At 49.9% G+C, this 17572-nt stretch overlaps 1 protein-coding gene across 1 annotated transcript in view; it reads left to right on the forward strand.

The window, feature by feature from the left end:
* SHMT1 (serine hydroxymethyltransferase 1) overlaps positions 1–17572 on the forward strand; it is a 27199-nt gene continuing 9627 nt past the window's right edge. The window contains exons 1-5 of the mRNA XM_043583291.1: positions 1–297; positions 7841–7955; positions 9513–9658; positions 12839–12954; positions 13318–13478. Of these exons, the coding sequence (XP_043439226.1) occupies positions 7860–7955; positions 9513–9658; positions 12839–12954; positions 13318–13478 (519 nt within the window). The 5' untranslated portion in view covers positions 1–297; positions 7841–7859. The remainder of the gene's footprint in view (positions 298–7840; positions 7956–9512; positions 9659–12838; positions 12955–13317; positions 13479–17572) is intronic.

The raw sequence follows: 17572 nt of genomic DNA on the forward strand, positions 1-17572 counted from the left end.
GGGAGCTGAGGGCACCGACTGGTGTGCGAGTCGCGGCGCGCCAAGTTCTGGGTTCCGGACTCTCACGCAGGTGTCACGTGGCGGGCACACTGTCGGGCGCGGGTCGGCGGGTCTCCGAGTGGCAGCGGCGGCAGCAGCGTGGGGCCTCGGGGTCGCCCGGCCGGTGTGCGGGACACCGCTCCGGTAGGTGGGCGGCTTTGGGTGCCAGGACCTTGGTGTGCCCAACGCTCTCGGGGCGCTTTGTTGTGTGCGCCTTTCCGCCCCGCTTCCCCCGGCGGCTCTGAGAAGCCGGAAAAGGTGAGGAGCGCTTTACTAGTGCCTGGCATGAGGGGTGGGACGGCGGCGAGCCCGGATGACCGGTCTCTGGTCACTGGTGGGCTCGGCCTTTGACACAGATGCGACGGCTTATTGCTGTTAGAGGAGTCGCTCCCTGCTGAGCAGTTTTCTCGTAGAGCATTTTAAATTTAAGCGCAGCCCTTCACCTCGCTACAGTATGCTCTCAACAGCGCTGCAAGTGGAGTGCTATCACGTGGCCCATTTTACAGATGAGGAAGGTGAGGCTCGAAGAGAAGAGCCGACCTAGGCGCGACCTTGCAGATAGCAAAATGGCAGAGCCTGGAATCAAACGGAAGCTCTCAAAGGCTGTGCGTTCAACCATTGCATATATGGCCTGCTCTGCTTTTGGAGTGTGAACAGATCCCCGCGGGGGAGAGGCTGCGCCTGTTGTCTGCCGTCTGTCACCCCCTGTTCTAGGAGACAAACGTTGCACTGTAGGATTCTTGGCCTGGTGCCCTGTGCTTCATGGTCCTGGAAGTTAAGTGACCCTTGGTCCGCTGAGACCAGCACAAACATGTGTCTTTAGGCAGTTGCTAGACTGGAAACACCAGTTCAGGTTCTTATGGAATCACATTTTAAATTTCTTACTTGAGGGAACGCACACTGGAGGTGGGCAGCTTGTGCTTTCATTTAGTGTGCAGTGTTCTGGGAACACGCTTTGGAACTAAAGGTAAACCCGAGTTCAGATTCTGGCTCTTATCTCTGTAGGACTTTAGACCACTTAGCTCTCTTAGCCTCGGTTTCCTTCTCTATAAAGTAGGAAACACAGAAATCTGTGTGTGGGACATCCAGATGGCATTCAGCAGGGTAGTTCCCTCAGGAGACTTCTGGCCGGTTCCACTTGCAAAGGTCCAGGGAAGATTTGTAGGCGTGGGGAGGCTGAGGACCTTGGCAAGTAAATTCGCTTACCAGGTCTGTTTCCGTGGGGTTGAGGTGAGGCTCGTGCTACGCGTGCAGAGTGCTATTTCCCCAACAGAAATATCCAGCACTTGATGATAGTAACGGCTGCAGTGGGCTGTGTTCTCCAGGGGTGCTCAGCCCAGGTTCCTGAGTGGTGACAAAGATGGCCCTAAGGACCCCAGGTTTCTTTAATAACCATAGTAGCTGGTAGGTTTCAGTACTTACTCTGTGCCTGGCCTGTTCTACGTGCTCTACGTAGGTCTTGTAGCTCATTTAACTCTCCCTCCCAGTTCAGAACTGTCTTCACTCCCGTGTTTTATATGAGGGGACTGAGAAACACAGGTGTCAGTAACTGGGGTTGCGCATTAGGAAGAGGAGAGCAGGATTTGAACCCGGCAGGCTGCCTTCAGCACAGTTTCCTCGGGTGTGGGTGGGGAGTGGGAGAACTGGAGGGGTCTGGCTTGTGAGATGTCTGCCACCTGCTCTTACATACCCTTGATCTCCCCCAGATGGGTTTCTGTAGTTGTTACTTTCAGATTTCACAGATGGATTGAGGAAATGGCTTAAGACCAGATTTCTAGGACCCAGTTTGAAACTTGTACTGTCAAGGTGAAGAATCTGTTCTCCCGTCCCTGCTCTCACCCTTGGTCCTCAAGTCTCATCTGTTGGGCCCCTCCTTTGTTCCCCCAGCTTCAGCCACAAGGGCCTGATTTCTGGCCCTTCACAAGTCAAATTTCTTACCATTTTAGGGCTTTTGCACTAAAGGCGATAAGGGGAGGAACGCTTTCAGAGGGTAAGGTGTTTGTTCTTATCCCAGATCTCATAAGCTTGGCTCCTTCGCACTTGAGATCTCAGCTCAGGCGCCTTCCACAGTCTGTTCTAAGTCCTCACAGCAGTCATCACCAGCTGAGATTATCTTGTGTTTTTCTTGTTTCCACGTTTATTAGTCTGCTCCTCATAAGAGCAGGGCCCCTGTCTCATTGACCCGCGTATTCTTAGTTCCTAGCTCAGTGCCTGGGACACAGGAGTTGCTCTATAAATATTTGTTGCAGGAACGAATGAACTAATTGCAGGCTAATAACAGGAGTAGGGTAGATCTCTTCAATATCAAAAGCTCGTTTTGAACTAAACATAGAATTAACCGGATGATCCAGCGATTCCACTTTGGGTCTAGACTCGAAAGGATTGAAAGCGGGGACTTGGTATTTGTTCATGTTCATGGCACATAACAGCGTCACTTATGGTAGCCAAAAGGTGGAAGCAACCCAAGTGTCACTGATGGATGAATGGATAAACTATATACTGTGTGGCATCTATATACGGTGGAATATTATCCAGACTTAAAAGGGAAGCAAATTCCAACACGTGCCGCAACATGGGTGAACTTTGAAGACCTTGCACTGCGTGAAATAAGCCAGACAGAAAAGGGCAAGTGTGTGGTTTCGTTTACCGAGGTAATTGAAATAGTCAAATTCATAGAAATGGAATAATTGTGACCACCATCTTGGAGAGGTGTTCAGTGGGTACCCAGAATTGCAGTTTGGGATGATGAAAAAGTTCTGGAGATGGATGGTGGACGCGGTTGCACAACAAAGTCTGTGTATTTAATGCCGCTGAATTGCACTTAAAAGTGGTTAAAATGGGGGCGTTTTGGTGGCTCAGTCGGTTGCGTGTGACTGTTGATTTTGGCGTCAGTCATGACCCCGAGTTGGGCTCCGTGCTAAAGGTGGAGCCTGCTTGGGATTCTCTCTCCCTCTCTCTGCCTCTCCCCTGCTTGCTTGCTCTCTCTTGCAAGCTCTCTCTCTCTAAAAAAAAACATCAAAATAAATTTTTTTAGAGGGGTCCTTGGGTGGCTCAGTAGGTCAAGCATCTGAGTTCCACTCAGGTCATGATCTCGCAGCCCACAGGTTCAAGCCCCATGTTGCACCCTGTGCTGACACCTCAGAGCCTGGAGCCTGCTTCAGATTCTGTGTCTCCCTCTCTCTCTGACCCTCCCAACTCGCAGTTTCTCTCTCTCAAAGATAAATAAACATTGGGGCGCCTGGGTGGCGCAGTCGGTTAAGCGTCCCGACTTCAGCCAGGTCACGATCTCGCGGTCCGTGAGTTCGAGCCCTGCGTCAGGCTCTGGGCTGATGGCTCAGAGCCTGGAGCCTGTTTCTGATTCTGTGTCTCCCTCTCTCTCTGCCCCTCCCACGTTCATGCTCTGTCTCTCTCTGTCCCAAAAATAAATAAAAACGTTGAAAAAAAATTTAAAAAAAATAAATAAACATTAAAAAATATATTTTTAGAGAGAAAGCATGGGGGCGGGGTGGGGAGAAGGTGGGGCAGAGAGAGAGGGAGACACAGAATCCTGCTCCGGGCTCTGAGCTGTCAGCACGGAGCCCAAGCGGGGGCTCGAATTGACGAGCAGTGAGATCATGACCTGAGCCCAAGTCGGCAGCTTAACCGACTGAGTCACCCAGGCACCCCAATAAACATTTAAAAAAATGGTTAAAATGGCACAGAAAGACAAATACCATTTTGGTTTCATTTATTTGTGGATTTTAAGAAACAAAACAACTGAACAAAGAAAAAAGAGAAATTAATAGACTCTTCAATATAGAACAAACTGATGGTTGCCAGAGGGGAGGTGGCTGGGGGGGGGGGATGGGTGAAATAGAAAAAAAAAATTTAAATAAAAATTATTTTAGGGGCGCCTGGGGGGCTCAGTCGGTTAAGCGGCCGACTTCAGCTCAGGTCATGATCTCGCTTTCCGTGAGTTTGAGCCCTGCGTCAGGCTCTGTGCTGACAACTCAGAGCCTGGAGCCTGTTTCAGATTCTGTGCCTCCCTCTCTCTGACCCTCCCCCGTTCATGCTCTCTCTCTGTCTCAAAAATAAATAAACGTTAAAAAATTTTTTTTAATAAAAATTATTTTAATTAAAAAATGGTTAAAATGGTAAATCTTATGTATATTTTATCAGTTAAAAAAATGCGGAAAAAGTTCAAGGTATATTATTTTTCAGCCAACCTCCAAACCTCAAGAAAATATGCTCTTTTCTAAAATACGTGTCTTTTCTAAATATAATATTGGCTTAAAAAGGATGACCTTCCCTCTGCCTCTTAAAAGAGGAATCTTTTTCTTGTTTTATCAACTATCTGGTCCTCCCCGGTCAAGTTGACACATAAATTAGCTATTTACATTCAAGATCTTTGTCTTCCTTACTGTAATTCAGATTGCCCCAGGACATAGTAGGTCTAATTGACTTCAAAGATACCACAGATGAGATCTATAGTAGGTGTAATTGATTTAATTGAAACAAAACAAAGAATCTTGATCTCTGTGTTTGAATAAAGCATTCAAACTTCTTCATGGTTAAAAGAAAAAGGCTTAGTTTGGACTCAAGAGTATGGGTTTAAGAAGGGTGTGGATTAAGTACCCCATGTGGGGGGATGGCTTGATCCTGAGTGGTATAGGATACAGGTGGGTGGGCAGTGACAGCTGGAGGGCGGGGCCACACGTGCAGCCCCACCGCCCCCCACAGCTACAGAGGTAACTGACTTGGAATTAGCATCTTCCGGTAAGGAAAAGATTTGAAGTGAGGGCCCGGGGCTGCAGGTGGTCTGCTGAAGGGAAGCCAGTGAGAGCAGAGATGCAGGTGGGGACTTTTTGTTCTTTGTCCTGAGCACAATGGACCTGAACTCCTTTCCCAGAATGATGGTAGATCTGACCTGCCTCGGAGGAGGGGGGCCCCAAATGGACTTTAGTTATTTGGCGGTTGAGCAATAGTTTCTCTGTGTTGCTTGCCTGCCACCTTCGAGTCCTTTTTAACCTTGAGTAGTCAATATGTAAAAGAAGCTTTTCTCTTACAGATTCTAGAACCAGAGGGCCTATTTTGACTCTTGTGCTGTTTTTGGTGGGTTTACCACCTGCCAAGGGCGTGTGTGTTGACCCGATGCAGAGGGTCTTGGGTTGCTGGCCGTGCTTGAGTGCGGGGATCAGCACGGAGAAGCCCTCCCTGGACACGGTGCCCTAAACCATCCCTTCACGTGGCTTATTTCTAATCCCCTGGTGCTTGGGTTAAAATAATGACTGATTTGAAAGCCCAGTTAGGAATTTCCTGGTTAACAATTACTGGTAGTTTCTTCTTGCTGGCTCTACCGGAGGTTAGGGATGATCCCTGTGATTTGGGACTACTGTTTTATTTAGCGGGAATGTTTGTCTAGCAAATGAGAGCGTGTGTGAGCTTGCATAGGAAAACTACACTCTTCTGCTACATGCCCCCTTCCCTCTCCCCCTGCTACCACCCTCCTGACACCAGATGCATGGGTTTTCCACACATCAGCAATTCTGTGACACCGCCGGGGGGGGGGGGGGGGTCCTACAGTTCAATTCAATTCTGATGCTAATTGGAGTTAGTGCAGACCCCACAGGTTAAGGGCTCAGTCCCAGAAGACTGCCCCCCAATCACAGATGTAGAAGGTCTCCAGGTTACCCACAACCTCTGTATGACTTGGCTACACATTGGAGGTTCCTGTGAACCACCCTCCTTGGATTCAGTCATTTGCTAAGCTCACAAAACTCGGAAACATTTGCTTACCTTTACCAGTTCATTCTATAATAAAAAACACCATAAAGGCAGGAAACAGATAAACAGCCAGATGAAGAGATACTTAGGGTAAGGTCTAGGAAGGTCCCAAGTGCAAGAACTTCTGTCCCCCTAGAGTTGGGGGTGCACCATCCTCCGGGTACGTGGATGTGTTCACCAGCGTGGAAGCTCCTTGGGCCCCATACTTTTGGAATTTGCACCGAGGCTTCCTCACCTCTGCCTGATCAATTACTAGCTCACTTTCTAGCAACTCTCCCCTCTCTGGAGAATGGGGAGTGGGATGGAAAATTCCAAGCTTCTGCTCATGGCTTGGTCTTTCTGGTGACCCGTCAGGAGCCCACCCAGAGTCACCTAAGTAGGACAAAGGCACTCATCCACCGCCCCGCCCCCCATCACAAGGGTTTTAGGAGCAGAGATTAATTATCTATTTCTTATTATTTCACAGTACTCTCAGGAAACGGCCTGTCTCCTCCTGACTGGCTTTCCCCATCTAGACGTCCTCTAGATTTATCTCCACCAATAGGTCCCTGACCCAGCGGTCAGCCTTGTCCTCCGTGCCATTTTCCTTGTTCTATCCAGCTGCACCCGTCTTGTCCGCTGCTGGGCTTCCCCACAAGGGGAGCCCCACGGAGGCAGGCCCAGTACCAACGCTGTGGTTGCCACAGGGAAGGTCCTCGAGAAATACTTGGCAAATGAATGAACTGAAATCAAAACTTACCAAATGAATGGCAGAGTGCTGAAAAGCCGCCAACTATTGATTAAGGGAGCTTAGTTCCTGTGAATATTTACACTTTAATACTGGAGGATATCCTACTGCTCACAAATTCTCGTTCTTTGCAGAAACATAGGTTAAGAAACTTAGATTTTCCAGTCATTCATATATATATATATATTTTTTAAGTTTATTTTTTTTTAACTTTTTTTTAATGTTTATTTTTGAGAGAGACTGAGTGTGAGTGGGGGAGGGAGGGAGAGAGAGAGAGAGAGAGGGAGACACAGAATCCAAAGCAGGTCCCAGGCTCTGAGCTGTCAGCACCGAGCCGACGTGGGGCTCGAACTCGTGGACCGCGAGATCATGGCCTGAGTTGAGGTCAGACACTTAACCGACTGAGCCACCCAGGCGCCCCTATTTATTTATCTTTCAGAGAGAGAGAGTATACGTGAGGGAAGGGTAGAGAGAGAAGGAGAGAGAATCCCAAGCAGGCTCCGCACTGTCAGCACAGAACCCATTGCAGGACTCAAACTCACAAACCGTGACATCATGACCTTAGCTGAAAGCAAAAGTCAGACGCTTAACTGACTGAGCCACCCAGGTGCCCCCTGGTCATCTATATTTTAATGGGATGCCATTTTTCTGCTGATTTTTCAGACGTGCAAATATGACCTGTAGTTTTTACAGGAGGGTTTATATTTAAGCAAGCATGTGCCTCAACTCATAGCTGCTGTAGGAACTCTGTGGGGTACTTAGAATGTATGTTTGGGGGTTTTGAGTCCGTCCTTCATGGCCAACCTGCTGTGTAGCCCTGGGCTGAAATCCTTTTCTAAGCCTCATTTTCATTACTTGAAAAATGGGAAGAAAAACCCCAAAGTCAGCAATTCATTTGTTCAGGCATTTGGCAAATCTTCCTTCTTGTATGGCTGTGCTGAGTTCTGGGTGGAGAATTAAAAAAAAAAAAAAGGTTAACCCTTCTTGCCTTCGAGGCACCTACTTTAGGTGGGGAGATACCCTGTAACCAGGAAAAGTTTAGTTTTGAAGAGGGTCCTGGACTCTCTCTAGGCTGGATCAGGCCTCATCCGGGAGGGCGGGGAGTTCTCTCTGCTCACGGGCTAAGAAGCTGATGTCCACAGTTCAGAAAGGAACCGCACAGTGGTTTTGCAATAGGATGTCGTCTTCATGTTTGCCAAGCAGTTCTGAGGGAAAGGCCATAGAGATGTCAGGACATCGGCAACTCGGGAGAACCCACAGGTTGCCGTGAGCCTTGACTGAGTTTAATGCCGGCAGCGTTTCCATTTTTAGGCAACCTTGAACCGGTGCAATGACAACTCAAGTCAACGGGGCTCACAAGGATGCTGACCTGTGGTCCTCGCATGAGAAGATGCTGGCACAGCCCCTCAAAGACTGCGACACCGAGGTGAGATGTCTTCACTGATGCTCTGAAAGCGGAGGTGGGCACCGGGCTGGCTCAGCAGGAAGAGCATGCGACTCTTGATCTCGGGGTCATGAGTTCAAGCCCCGTGTTGAGGGTAGAGATGACTTAAATAAATAAACCTTTAAACTTGTTTAAACAAATAAGCAGAGGCTCTTGTTTAATTCTCCAGCTCTACCCCTAAATAAAGAAACCTTATTCGGGACAGCTTTGCCATTAGTAGAAGAATGCTAGATTTAGAGGCAGTGGCTGAGAAAGTGGCTAAGAGTCCTCCCCTGTGGGTAAATTTGGAGATTTCTGAGTTTCTGCAGAGTGCAGAGCACTGTGCTGGCTGCCCTGGAGGAAAGGGGCCTGGGAGGGGTCATTGAGATTTGGCCCTTTCCTTCCAGGCCAGAGGAGGAGACACCGAGAAGCATCTTTTGTGTGCGTGTTTTTTTTAACAGCTTTATACTCAAGAGATCATTCACTTCCCATACAAGTCACCCAGTGAAAGCACACACGTCAGTGGTCAATTGGTTCGCAGCCAATTTTAGACCACTTTTATCCCCCCAAAGAGAAACCTCGACCCCATGAGCAGTCACCCCCGTGCCCCCTCCCCCCAAACTCCCCAACCCTCGGCCACCAGTGGTCTCCTTTCTGTCCATGTGGGTTTACCAAAGCAACTTTTATTTTAAGGAAGGAGAGCAAGGACTATAGTTCAGGGAGGGAGAAACTTGGTGAAACATAGGGATAAAAATAATGAGATAGTGTAAAATTAAAAATCGGTGGGGTACTTATTTATTGATTTTTAAGGTGGGAGACTTATTTTTTTTTTACGTTTTATTTATGTATTTTGAGAGAGAGAGAGAGCACACGCACGCAACTGGGGGAGGGACAGAGAGATAGAAGGAGAGAGAGAGAATCTCAAGTGGGCTTCACACTCTTGGTGCAGAGCCCGAGGCGGGGCTTGAACTCATGAACCACGAGATCAAGACCTGAGCCAGAGTCAGCCACTTAACCAACTGAGCCCCCCAGGTGCCCCGGGATACTTATTTTAAAGATCATTTTCTGGGGCGCCTGGGTGGCTCAGTCGGTTAAGCGTCCGACTCCTGCTCAGGTCGTGATCTCGAGGTCCGTGAGTTCGAGCCCCGCGTCGGGCTCTGGACTGACAGCTCGGAGCCTGGAGCCTGCTTCCGATTCTGGGTCTCCCTCTCTCTCTGCCCCTCCCCGGCTTGCACGCTGTCTCTTTCTCAAAAATAAATAAACATTTAAAAAGTTATTTAAAAAAAAAAAAAAAAGATCATTTTCTCTCAATTTTGTTTCCCTTCATCCATTGTCTTCTAGTAATTCCTTCCTGAACGCTACAATCTGAGGAAGATCTCTCTATTCTTTAAGTTCTATGGGAGTCTCCTCAGTCGAGTTGTTAGGGTTTATGGTCCACTTTCGGGGGTAAAATGCGAATCTTTAATAGTGCGTCTTCGCGTTAATAGGCTATTGCTTTGATCAGAGCAAAATGCTAACCTGAAATGTCCAGACTTTCACTGTCTCTTCTGATCTCCTCAGGTTTACGACATCATCAAGAAGGAGAGTAACCGGCAGAGGGTTGGGCTGGAGCTGATCGCCTCAGAGAATTTCGCCAGCCGAGCAGTTCTGGAGGCTCTGGGCTCTTGCTTAAATAACAAGTACTCTGAAGGGTACCCAGGGCAGAGGTATGTGAATGTCACCGAAGGCCTGCTTCTGACACAGTGACGTGGGCTCCTGAGTCCGAACAGAGTCCAAACAATGTGGACATGTCAGAAAACAGCAAAGCACTCAACTGTGGGGATTTCTATTCCGCACTGGTCCTGTCGTAACTTGTTTGCGATTCCCAGCATGTTCTAGTGCTGATATTCTTAGGACAGCTAGCTATACTCAGGGTCCTTTACCAGTCCCTGTGGGGGCTTTCTAGAATAACAGGCCAGTCCATAAGGAGTCTGGAGCTGCTGGGCCACTGTCGAGCCTCTAGAAAAAAAGGTCAGTGCCCTGAGTGGCACTGTGGAAGGTTGCTGCTCTGTGAGTAATTAAATCTGTACCGGGAGTGACCTGGAAGTGACAACTCAACCTGTCGTCGCTGCATGGAATGTTGGGTTTACCTGCGCTGTGATCTGAGAACCACAGGAAGTTATATTCATTTTTGGCTTTTTTAAAGTTTATTTATTTTGTGTGAGAGAGAGAGAGCTCACCACATGAGCAAGGGAGAGACGGAGAGAGAGAGGGAGACGGAGAGTTCCAAGCAGGCTCTGTGCTGTTAGCACAGAGCCCAACATGGGGCTCGAAACCACAAACCGTGAGATCATGACCTGAGCCGAAACCAAGAGTCAGGTGCTGAACTGACTGAGCCACCCAGGTGCCCCTCAATAACCCCTTTTTGACCACACTTGAGTTTATGCCATCGAGGTGACTCAGGGTGGGGCCGCTAGATGCGGAAAGACCAAACGGGAGATTAGACAGAACAACATGAAGAACACAGCTTAGATCCCAGGCCCAGATCAGGCTTCTGAATCCCCTGCCCCGAGAGCTGAATTTCCATGCGGAGCTGGGGACAGCATCTGGGAACAGCTCTGACGTTAACCAGAGTACTTGCTGGGTTTCATCAACCCTGAGCACTCACTTTTTCACATTTTCACATCTCTGAAACTAGGATGAAACTGATTGATGGCAAGCCATCGTTTAATTGAAAATTCTCGGCGGTTAGTAAGATAGCAGTTGCCTCGTAACTGAGGGTGAAATGCAGTGCTGTGTTCTAGGCATTGGGCTGAGCACGGCCACGTGCGTGTTCGTGTTTCCTGCAGCCTGACTGCAAAGTCCGCACTCTCACCCCCCCTCCAGATCAGGAGATGGACTTGGGTAGGTGAAGGAGGCTGCACCAAGGCCCGTGGTAAAGGGCACAATGAGGTTTGCACGCTCCAGATCTGGGATGCGTGTGGCTCATCTGTCTGAGGCAAGGCAGGAGGGGCGCCGGAGCCTCACCATGACCTTGAACGCCATCCTCATGGCTGCTCCCCTGGAAGATGGTTAATTGCCAAGTCCCTTTGCAGCCCTGACATTCCTGAAGGTCCTCAATGCTTCCCCAAGCATGGCCTGCTGTCCCTCAAGCTTGGGGAGACCACACCCTTCTTTGGTGACAAAGCAGAGAATGTGGGGCTGGAAGGGACCTTCCAGATTATTCAGCAAAGCCCCTTTCTGTTTCAAGACTTGTTCATCACAGCATCATTCACAATAGCCAAGAGGGGGGAGCATCCCAAGTGTCAGCTTATGGATGAATGGATAAGCAAAATGTGGCATATCCATATAATAAAATGTCCTCTTCAGCCTTAAAGAAGAAGAAAATGCTCTCATATGTGACAACAAAGATGAACCAGGAGAACATCGTGCTAAATGAAAGTCTTAAAAATACAGATACATGCGGGGCACCTGGGTGGCTCAGTCGGTTAAGCAGCCGACTTCGGCTCAGGTCATGAGCTCGCGGTCCGTGGGTTCGAGCCCCGTGTCGGGCTCTGTGCTGACAGCTCAGAGCCTGGAGCCTGTTTCAGATTCTGTGTCTCCCTCTTTCTCTGACCCTCCCGTGTTCATGGTCTCTCTTTCTGTCTCAAAAATAAATGTTAAAAAAATATATATACAGATACATGGGCCACCTGCGTGGCTCAGTCAGTGGAGTATCCAACTCTTGATTTGAGCTCAGGTCGTGATCTCAGCGTCGTGGGATCCAGCCCTGCATCTGGCTCTGCACTGAGTGTGAAGCCTGCTTGAGATTCTCTCTCTCTCTGCCCCTGTGCCCCACCCCCCCCACCCCCACTTGCTTGCATGCTCTCCCTCTCTGTCTAAAAAATAAAAATATAGATACTACATGCTGCCACTGTGAGGTATCCAGAGTTGTCAAGATCACAGAGAAAAGGGAATGATGGTTACTAGCAGCTGCGGGGGAGGGGGGAGGGGCGTTGCTGCTCGTTGGGTATAGAGTTTCAGTTTTGCAAGATGAGAAAGTTCTAGAGATCTGTTACACAGAACGGGAATATACCTAGCCGTGTGAAGTACTTAAACACCAGTAAACTGTGTGCTTAAAAATGGTTCAGATTTAAATTCTGTTATATGTCCTTTACTGTGATGAAATTAGTATACATATTAAAAATTTTTAAGGTTTCTGTGACTGTCAGGTAGAGGTGTTACAAATGGTCTACTGAGTTATTATGATTAATATACAGATAAAAAATATGTGGTAAATTTTCATATGTAATTATGAAACAAGTATAATTTTATTAGAACTGCAAAAACAAAAAATATTCCACACCCCCCTCCCCCCCCCCAGCCCTTAGAAACCCCCTTTCCACATTTCTGTCGCTAGGACGCTGACTCCTCTTGGAACCTTCTATAAGGGAAAGCATACAGTTGTAACTGGCTTATTTCACTTAGCATAAGGGTAATGTCCTCAAGATTCATCCACGTAGCCTGCGTCAGAATTTCCTTCTAGGGGCACCTGGATTGAGCATCCGACTTCGGTTCAGGTCACTGTCTCGCAGTTCGTGAGTTCGAGCCCCGCCTTGGGCTCTCTGCTATCGGTGCAGACTCCACTCTGGGTCCTCTGTCTCCCTCTCTCTGCCCCTCCCCCACTCTCAAAAATAAATAAACATCAAAAAAAAACCAAGGAATTTCCTTCTAGATGAGGTGATGCTTGCTCAGTCACACAGCCAGCTTGGCACAGAGAGGCGATGAGTGGTATGGGGGCTCGGGGTACGTGCTCTTACTGCTTCTCTGCTTTTATTCTTCTGTCCCAGCCTGAAGCGTCTTTGGCCTCTGTACTGTGCACAGAGGTTGGGGGCCGGAGGGGGGCCTAAGTCTGCTTTCTCCCGCAGGTATTATGGCGGGACCGAGTTCATCGATGAGCTGGAGATCCTCTGTCAGAAGCGGGCGCTACAGGTCTATGATCTGGACCCCCAATGCTGGGGGGTCAATGTCCAGCCCTACTCAGGTAATTGCCTGGGCAGACCCCTGCCTGCCAGTCTCCCAGGGCCGCCTTTCACCCAAAGGAGTCTTAACAAGGACTCTGCCCACAAACAAGTAAAAAAACAGGATAAGCCCTCCCGGGTCGGCGCATCTCTCTCTCTCCCTCAACCTTGGCGTCCACCTGACTCACCCTTCCTGAACACCTGTCCCTTATTCTCGGGGCGTTTGCTGCAGGGGACCCTCCGTGGCGCTGTGGGGGGTGCACACTGGTGGCCAGGCCTGTTCTGTCCACTCCTGGTTGATGGCCTGCCTGGTGGCCAAGCTCTGGGGTCCTGCTTGGGGCCTCGTGGGCAGAAGTCACCATACCGCGTCTGGTCTCGTGTTCCAGGCTCCCCGGCAAACTTCGCTGTGTACACCGCGCTGGTGGAACCCCACGGGCGCATCATGGGCCTGGACCTGCCCGACGGGGGCCACCTGACCCACGGGTTCATGACAGACAAGAAGAAAATCTCTGCTACGTCCATCTTTTTTGAATCTATGCCCTATAAGGTAAGAGGGGGGTCTCTCTCCATTAGCTCTGCTGTCCTTTGGCTCAGAAAGCCTCCAGTGTTTGGCTGCACCTGTAGGAACAGGTAGTCTGTTCGTCAGGCGCTAAAGGAAGTCCCCACCTTTTGCTGTCACCCCCCTCCCCGCCCCCACAGCCCCAGCGACTCCTCAGGCATTCAGGGGGCAGCTGAAGCACAGGGACACAGGTCAGGGAGGCGGCTGAAGAGAAGGTCCAGCTGCAGCCAGGGCCCCCGGGGACAGCCCTGCTCGGAACTCCCGGGGCAGCAGCCCCCCGCGCCCCAGCCCAGGACGGTGGCTATCCTGGAACAGGGGGCCTGTGCACTCTGCCGCCCCTCACACACCTGTCAGCTAGCCACAGCCTGCACGAGCCACGTGCCCCGCATGGGACTGGTGTGTATTCGAGGGGGGCCCTTGTCATTATAAATGGTTTGGTCGAACGGTGCATGGCACGCTCGTGGGCTCACGGTCGGTGATGGGGAGGAAAGCAGTAACCAGCACGCGTGCCTGTGGGGTGATCTGTGTGCACGTGGTGACTCTTCCTCCTGTCCTGGAGCCAATTCCTCGTGGCGTCCCCTGCCCAGCGGGCCGCTCCAGGCGGGTTCACGTGTCCCACGGCGAGCGAAGGTCGTGGTGCCTCGTTATGCTCGGCTGAGTGTCAGATGCGTGGAAGTCAAGCCAGTGTTTCATCTTGGCGTTTCGCGGTCTCTGTTGCTTGCCCTTGACTGTTCGCCGTGTGTTAGCCTTTGGCTCAGTCCTAGCCGTCGCACGGGTGCTTTTGGGGTGCAGGTGACGGTCTGCTTGTTTTCATGGAAAGCTGAGGTGTTTCGCACCAGGGGTGTCCTCATTGGCCAACAGTGGACAACCCCTTGAAGGTGGATTTTGAAACGTGACAGGAGGAAGACAGTGCTCCGCCTTTGCACATGGAACTCAAAAGCCAGTTTCTACAGTTTCTCTCCCTACGGAAAGAGCGGCGGCGGAGCGGAACCCCGGGCTGGTGTTCTGGTCTCATATGCGGCCTTAGGCAGCCTGACTCTTTAGCGTAATGTCCTCCATTACCCAAGAGGCTCTTCTGGGTGTTAGCGGGCTCAGCACCCCCGTCTCCGCATCTTTGACACACACCGTGCAGGCTGTAGCCCCCTCTGTGGGTGGAGGGTAGAGGCTCCCCTGGTTGGTGGGCCTGCAGGGGTGTAGAGAGGAGGGGCCTAGGAGCCTGGCCAGCTGTGGGCACCGGCCCTGTGCAGGGTGGAGGACACAGAGCTGACTGGGCTCCAGCAGCAGCTGCCACGCCCCTCCCCTGCCCACCAGGCTGCCTCCCTGCCCAGCCTTTCCCAGCCCTGCCCTCGCCATGGGGCTCTCTCCCTCACCCTGGGGCTCTCTCTCACCCTCTGGCAGCCGCCTCACACGGGCCCAGGCATTTCATCTCTCCAGGGGGAAACGGCACCTTGAACCTTCTGTCACCTCCTCTCTCCTCTGTGACCATTCCCCTCTCCAAACGTCCTAAGCTTCCTTCCTGTCCCTTTGCACCTCTCTGGCCCCTCAGAAGTTTCTTACAAATGCCTGTGAATTCTCCCTGGAGCTGTTTTATTGTCGAATGTTTAGGGTTTTTTGGTTTTTTTTAAGTCTATTTATTTATTTTGAAAGGAAGAGGGTGCAGACGTGGGAAGGGCAGAGAGAAAGGGGGAGAGAGAGAGAGAGAGAGAGAGAATGAGTGAATGAATGAATCCCAAGCAGGCTCCTCATTGTCAGCACAGAGTCCAGTGTACGGCACGAAGCCACGAACTGTGAGATCATGACCCGAGCTGAAGAGTTGGAATGATTAGGGTTTTTAAAAAAAGAGGAAAACCTGGAGCACCTGGGTGGCTCAGTCGTTAAATGTCCAACTTTGGCTCAGGTCATGATCTCGCGGTTCATAAGTTTGAGCCCCTCTCTGTGTCTCCTCTCTCTCTCTCCCCCTCCCCCCACTTATGCTCTGTGTCTCAAAAAATGAATAAACATTAAAAAAATTAAAAAGAAAAATGTTCTAGGGTGCCTGGGTGGCTCAGTCAGTTAAGCATCTGGTCCCACATCAAGCTGTGTTTTGGTAGTTTGGGATTCTCTCTCTCTCTGTCTCAAAAATAAACACTTAAAAAAAAGAGAAAAACCTTGTTAAAAAATCCTGCAAGTTCAAAGAGGAAAACGTGGAAGGGAGAATAGCAACACACTTTGGGGGGGTAATTCTCTTTAAAAATTTTTTTTAGGATTATGTCCTTTTTTTTTTTTTTTAAATTTTTTTTTCAACGTTTTTATTTATTTTTGGGACAGAGAGAGACAGAGCATGAACGGGGAAGGGGCAGAGAGAGAGGGAGACACAGAATCGGAAACAGGCTCCAGGCTCCGAGCCATCAGCCCAGAGCCCGACGCGGGGCTCGAACTCACGGACCGCGAGATCGTGACCTGGCTGAAGTCGGACGCCTAACCGACTGCGCCACCCAGGCGCCCCTATGTCCTTTTTTTTTTTAAACTGTGGGTTGGCTGTTGATTTTCATCAAGGTAACAGTTTCTTTGCCAAGTTCAGGTGACAGATAGAACCGGTTCATTCCATTTGAAACAAAACCTTCAGCCCGCCTGTCCAGAGGATGTCTCAGCTGCACACAACTTGCTGTAATCCTGTTGGAATTGGAAGCGCTCTTTTCCTTTGGAAAGGGCGGCCGCCATCCCCGAGTCTCTCCCCCCACGGGGTAGGGGTGCAGAACCCAAGGCTTCTCTTACCACCTCCTCCCCAGAGAGCTCCCATGCCCCCTCCCCTAAAATCTTTCCTTTTGACTTGTACTTTCCCCTTGGCACAAATGACGTAACACAACTTTAAGACACCGAATTTACTAAGAACTGTGTCGCCAAGCAGGGCGCCCGGGTGGCTCAGTCGGTTGAGCAACCGACTTCGATTCGGGTCTCGATCTCGCCATCCCGTCCGTGAGTTCGAGCTCCACATCGGGCTCCCTGCTGTCGGCACAGAGCCCGTTTTGGATCCTCTGCCCCCCTCTCTCCGCCCCTCTCCGACTTGCTCTCAAAAATAAATATAAAAAAAAAGTTTTATGTTTCACATCCAGATGGGTCCATGGTTTATCTCAAATCGATTTCTGTGGGGGACCGTAGGGTGGGGGTCAGATAACACTCTTTTTTCCGGCTGACCTAGCGCCGCTTACCGGAAGACCATTCTTTCCCCGCAATGTTGCTGTTGTCATGGATCGGATTGACCCCCTGTCACAGGGCTTCTGTTTCTGGCCTTCTTCTGTTCTGTTACACTGTCCTTCCACAAGCTCGTGCTGCCTTAATCAGTGTAATTTTTTGTGTTTTAAAATTTCTTTCGGTAACGTTTTGCATGGAGGTCTGGTATACCTTTTGCTAGATGTTTTATGGGTTTTGAAACTAGTGTGATATTATTTAAAAAAAAATTTTTTTTTTTTTACATTTACTTAATTTTGAGAGACAGAGCATGAACAGGGGAGGGGCAGAGAGAAGGAGACACAGAATCCAAAGCAGGCTCCAGGCTCCAGGCTCCGAGCTGTCAGCACAGAGCCCGATGCGGGATTCGAACTCACAGACTGCGAGATCATGATCTGAGCTGAAGTCGGACGCTTAACCGACTGAGCCACCCAGGCGCCCTTAATATAATATTATTCTTATTAAAATTTCCTTTCCGATGTTTTGCTGCTTATTTGGACGAATAGAACTGGTTTTTGACCCCACATCCAGTGACCTTGCGAAATTCAATTACTAATTCTTTTTTTTTTTTAATTTTTTTTTTCAACGTTTATTTATTTTTGGGACAGAGAGAGACAGAGCATGAACGGGGGAGGGGCAGAGAGAGAGGGAGACACAGAATCGGAAACAGGCTCCAGGTTCTGAGCCATCAGCCCAGAGCCTGACGCGGGGCTCAAACTCACGGACCGCGAGATCGTGACCTGGCTGAAGTCGGAAGCTTAACCGACTGCGCCACCCAGGCGCCCCTCAATTACTAATTCTAATAGCTTTCCCCTAGAGGCTTGGATCTCCCAGATAGGCGGTCATCATGTCTGTGAGTAATGTCAGCTTTGTAC

This window comes from Prionailurus bengalensis, chromosome E1, assembly GCF_016509475.1.
Source record: "Prionailurus bengalensis isolate Pbe53 chromosome E1, Fcat_Pben_1.1_paternal_pri, whole genome shotgun sequence".
In the NCBI taxonomy this organism is placed as follows: Eukaryota; Metazoa; Chordata; class Mammalia; order Carnivora; family Felidae; genus Prionailurus; species Prionailurus bengalensis.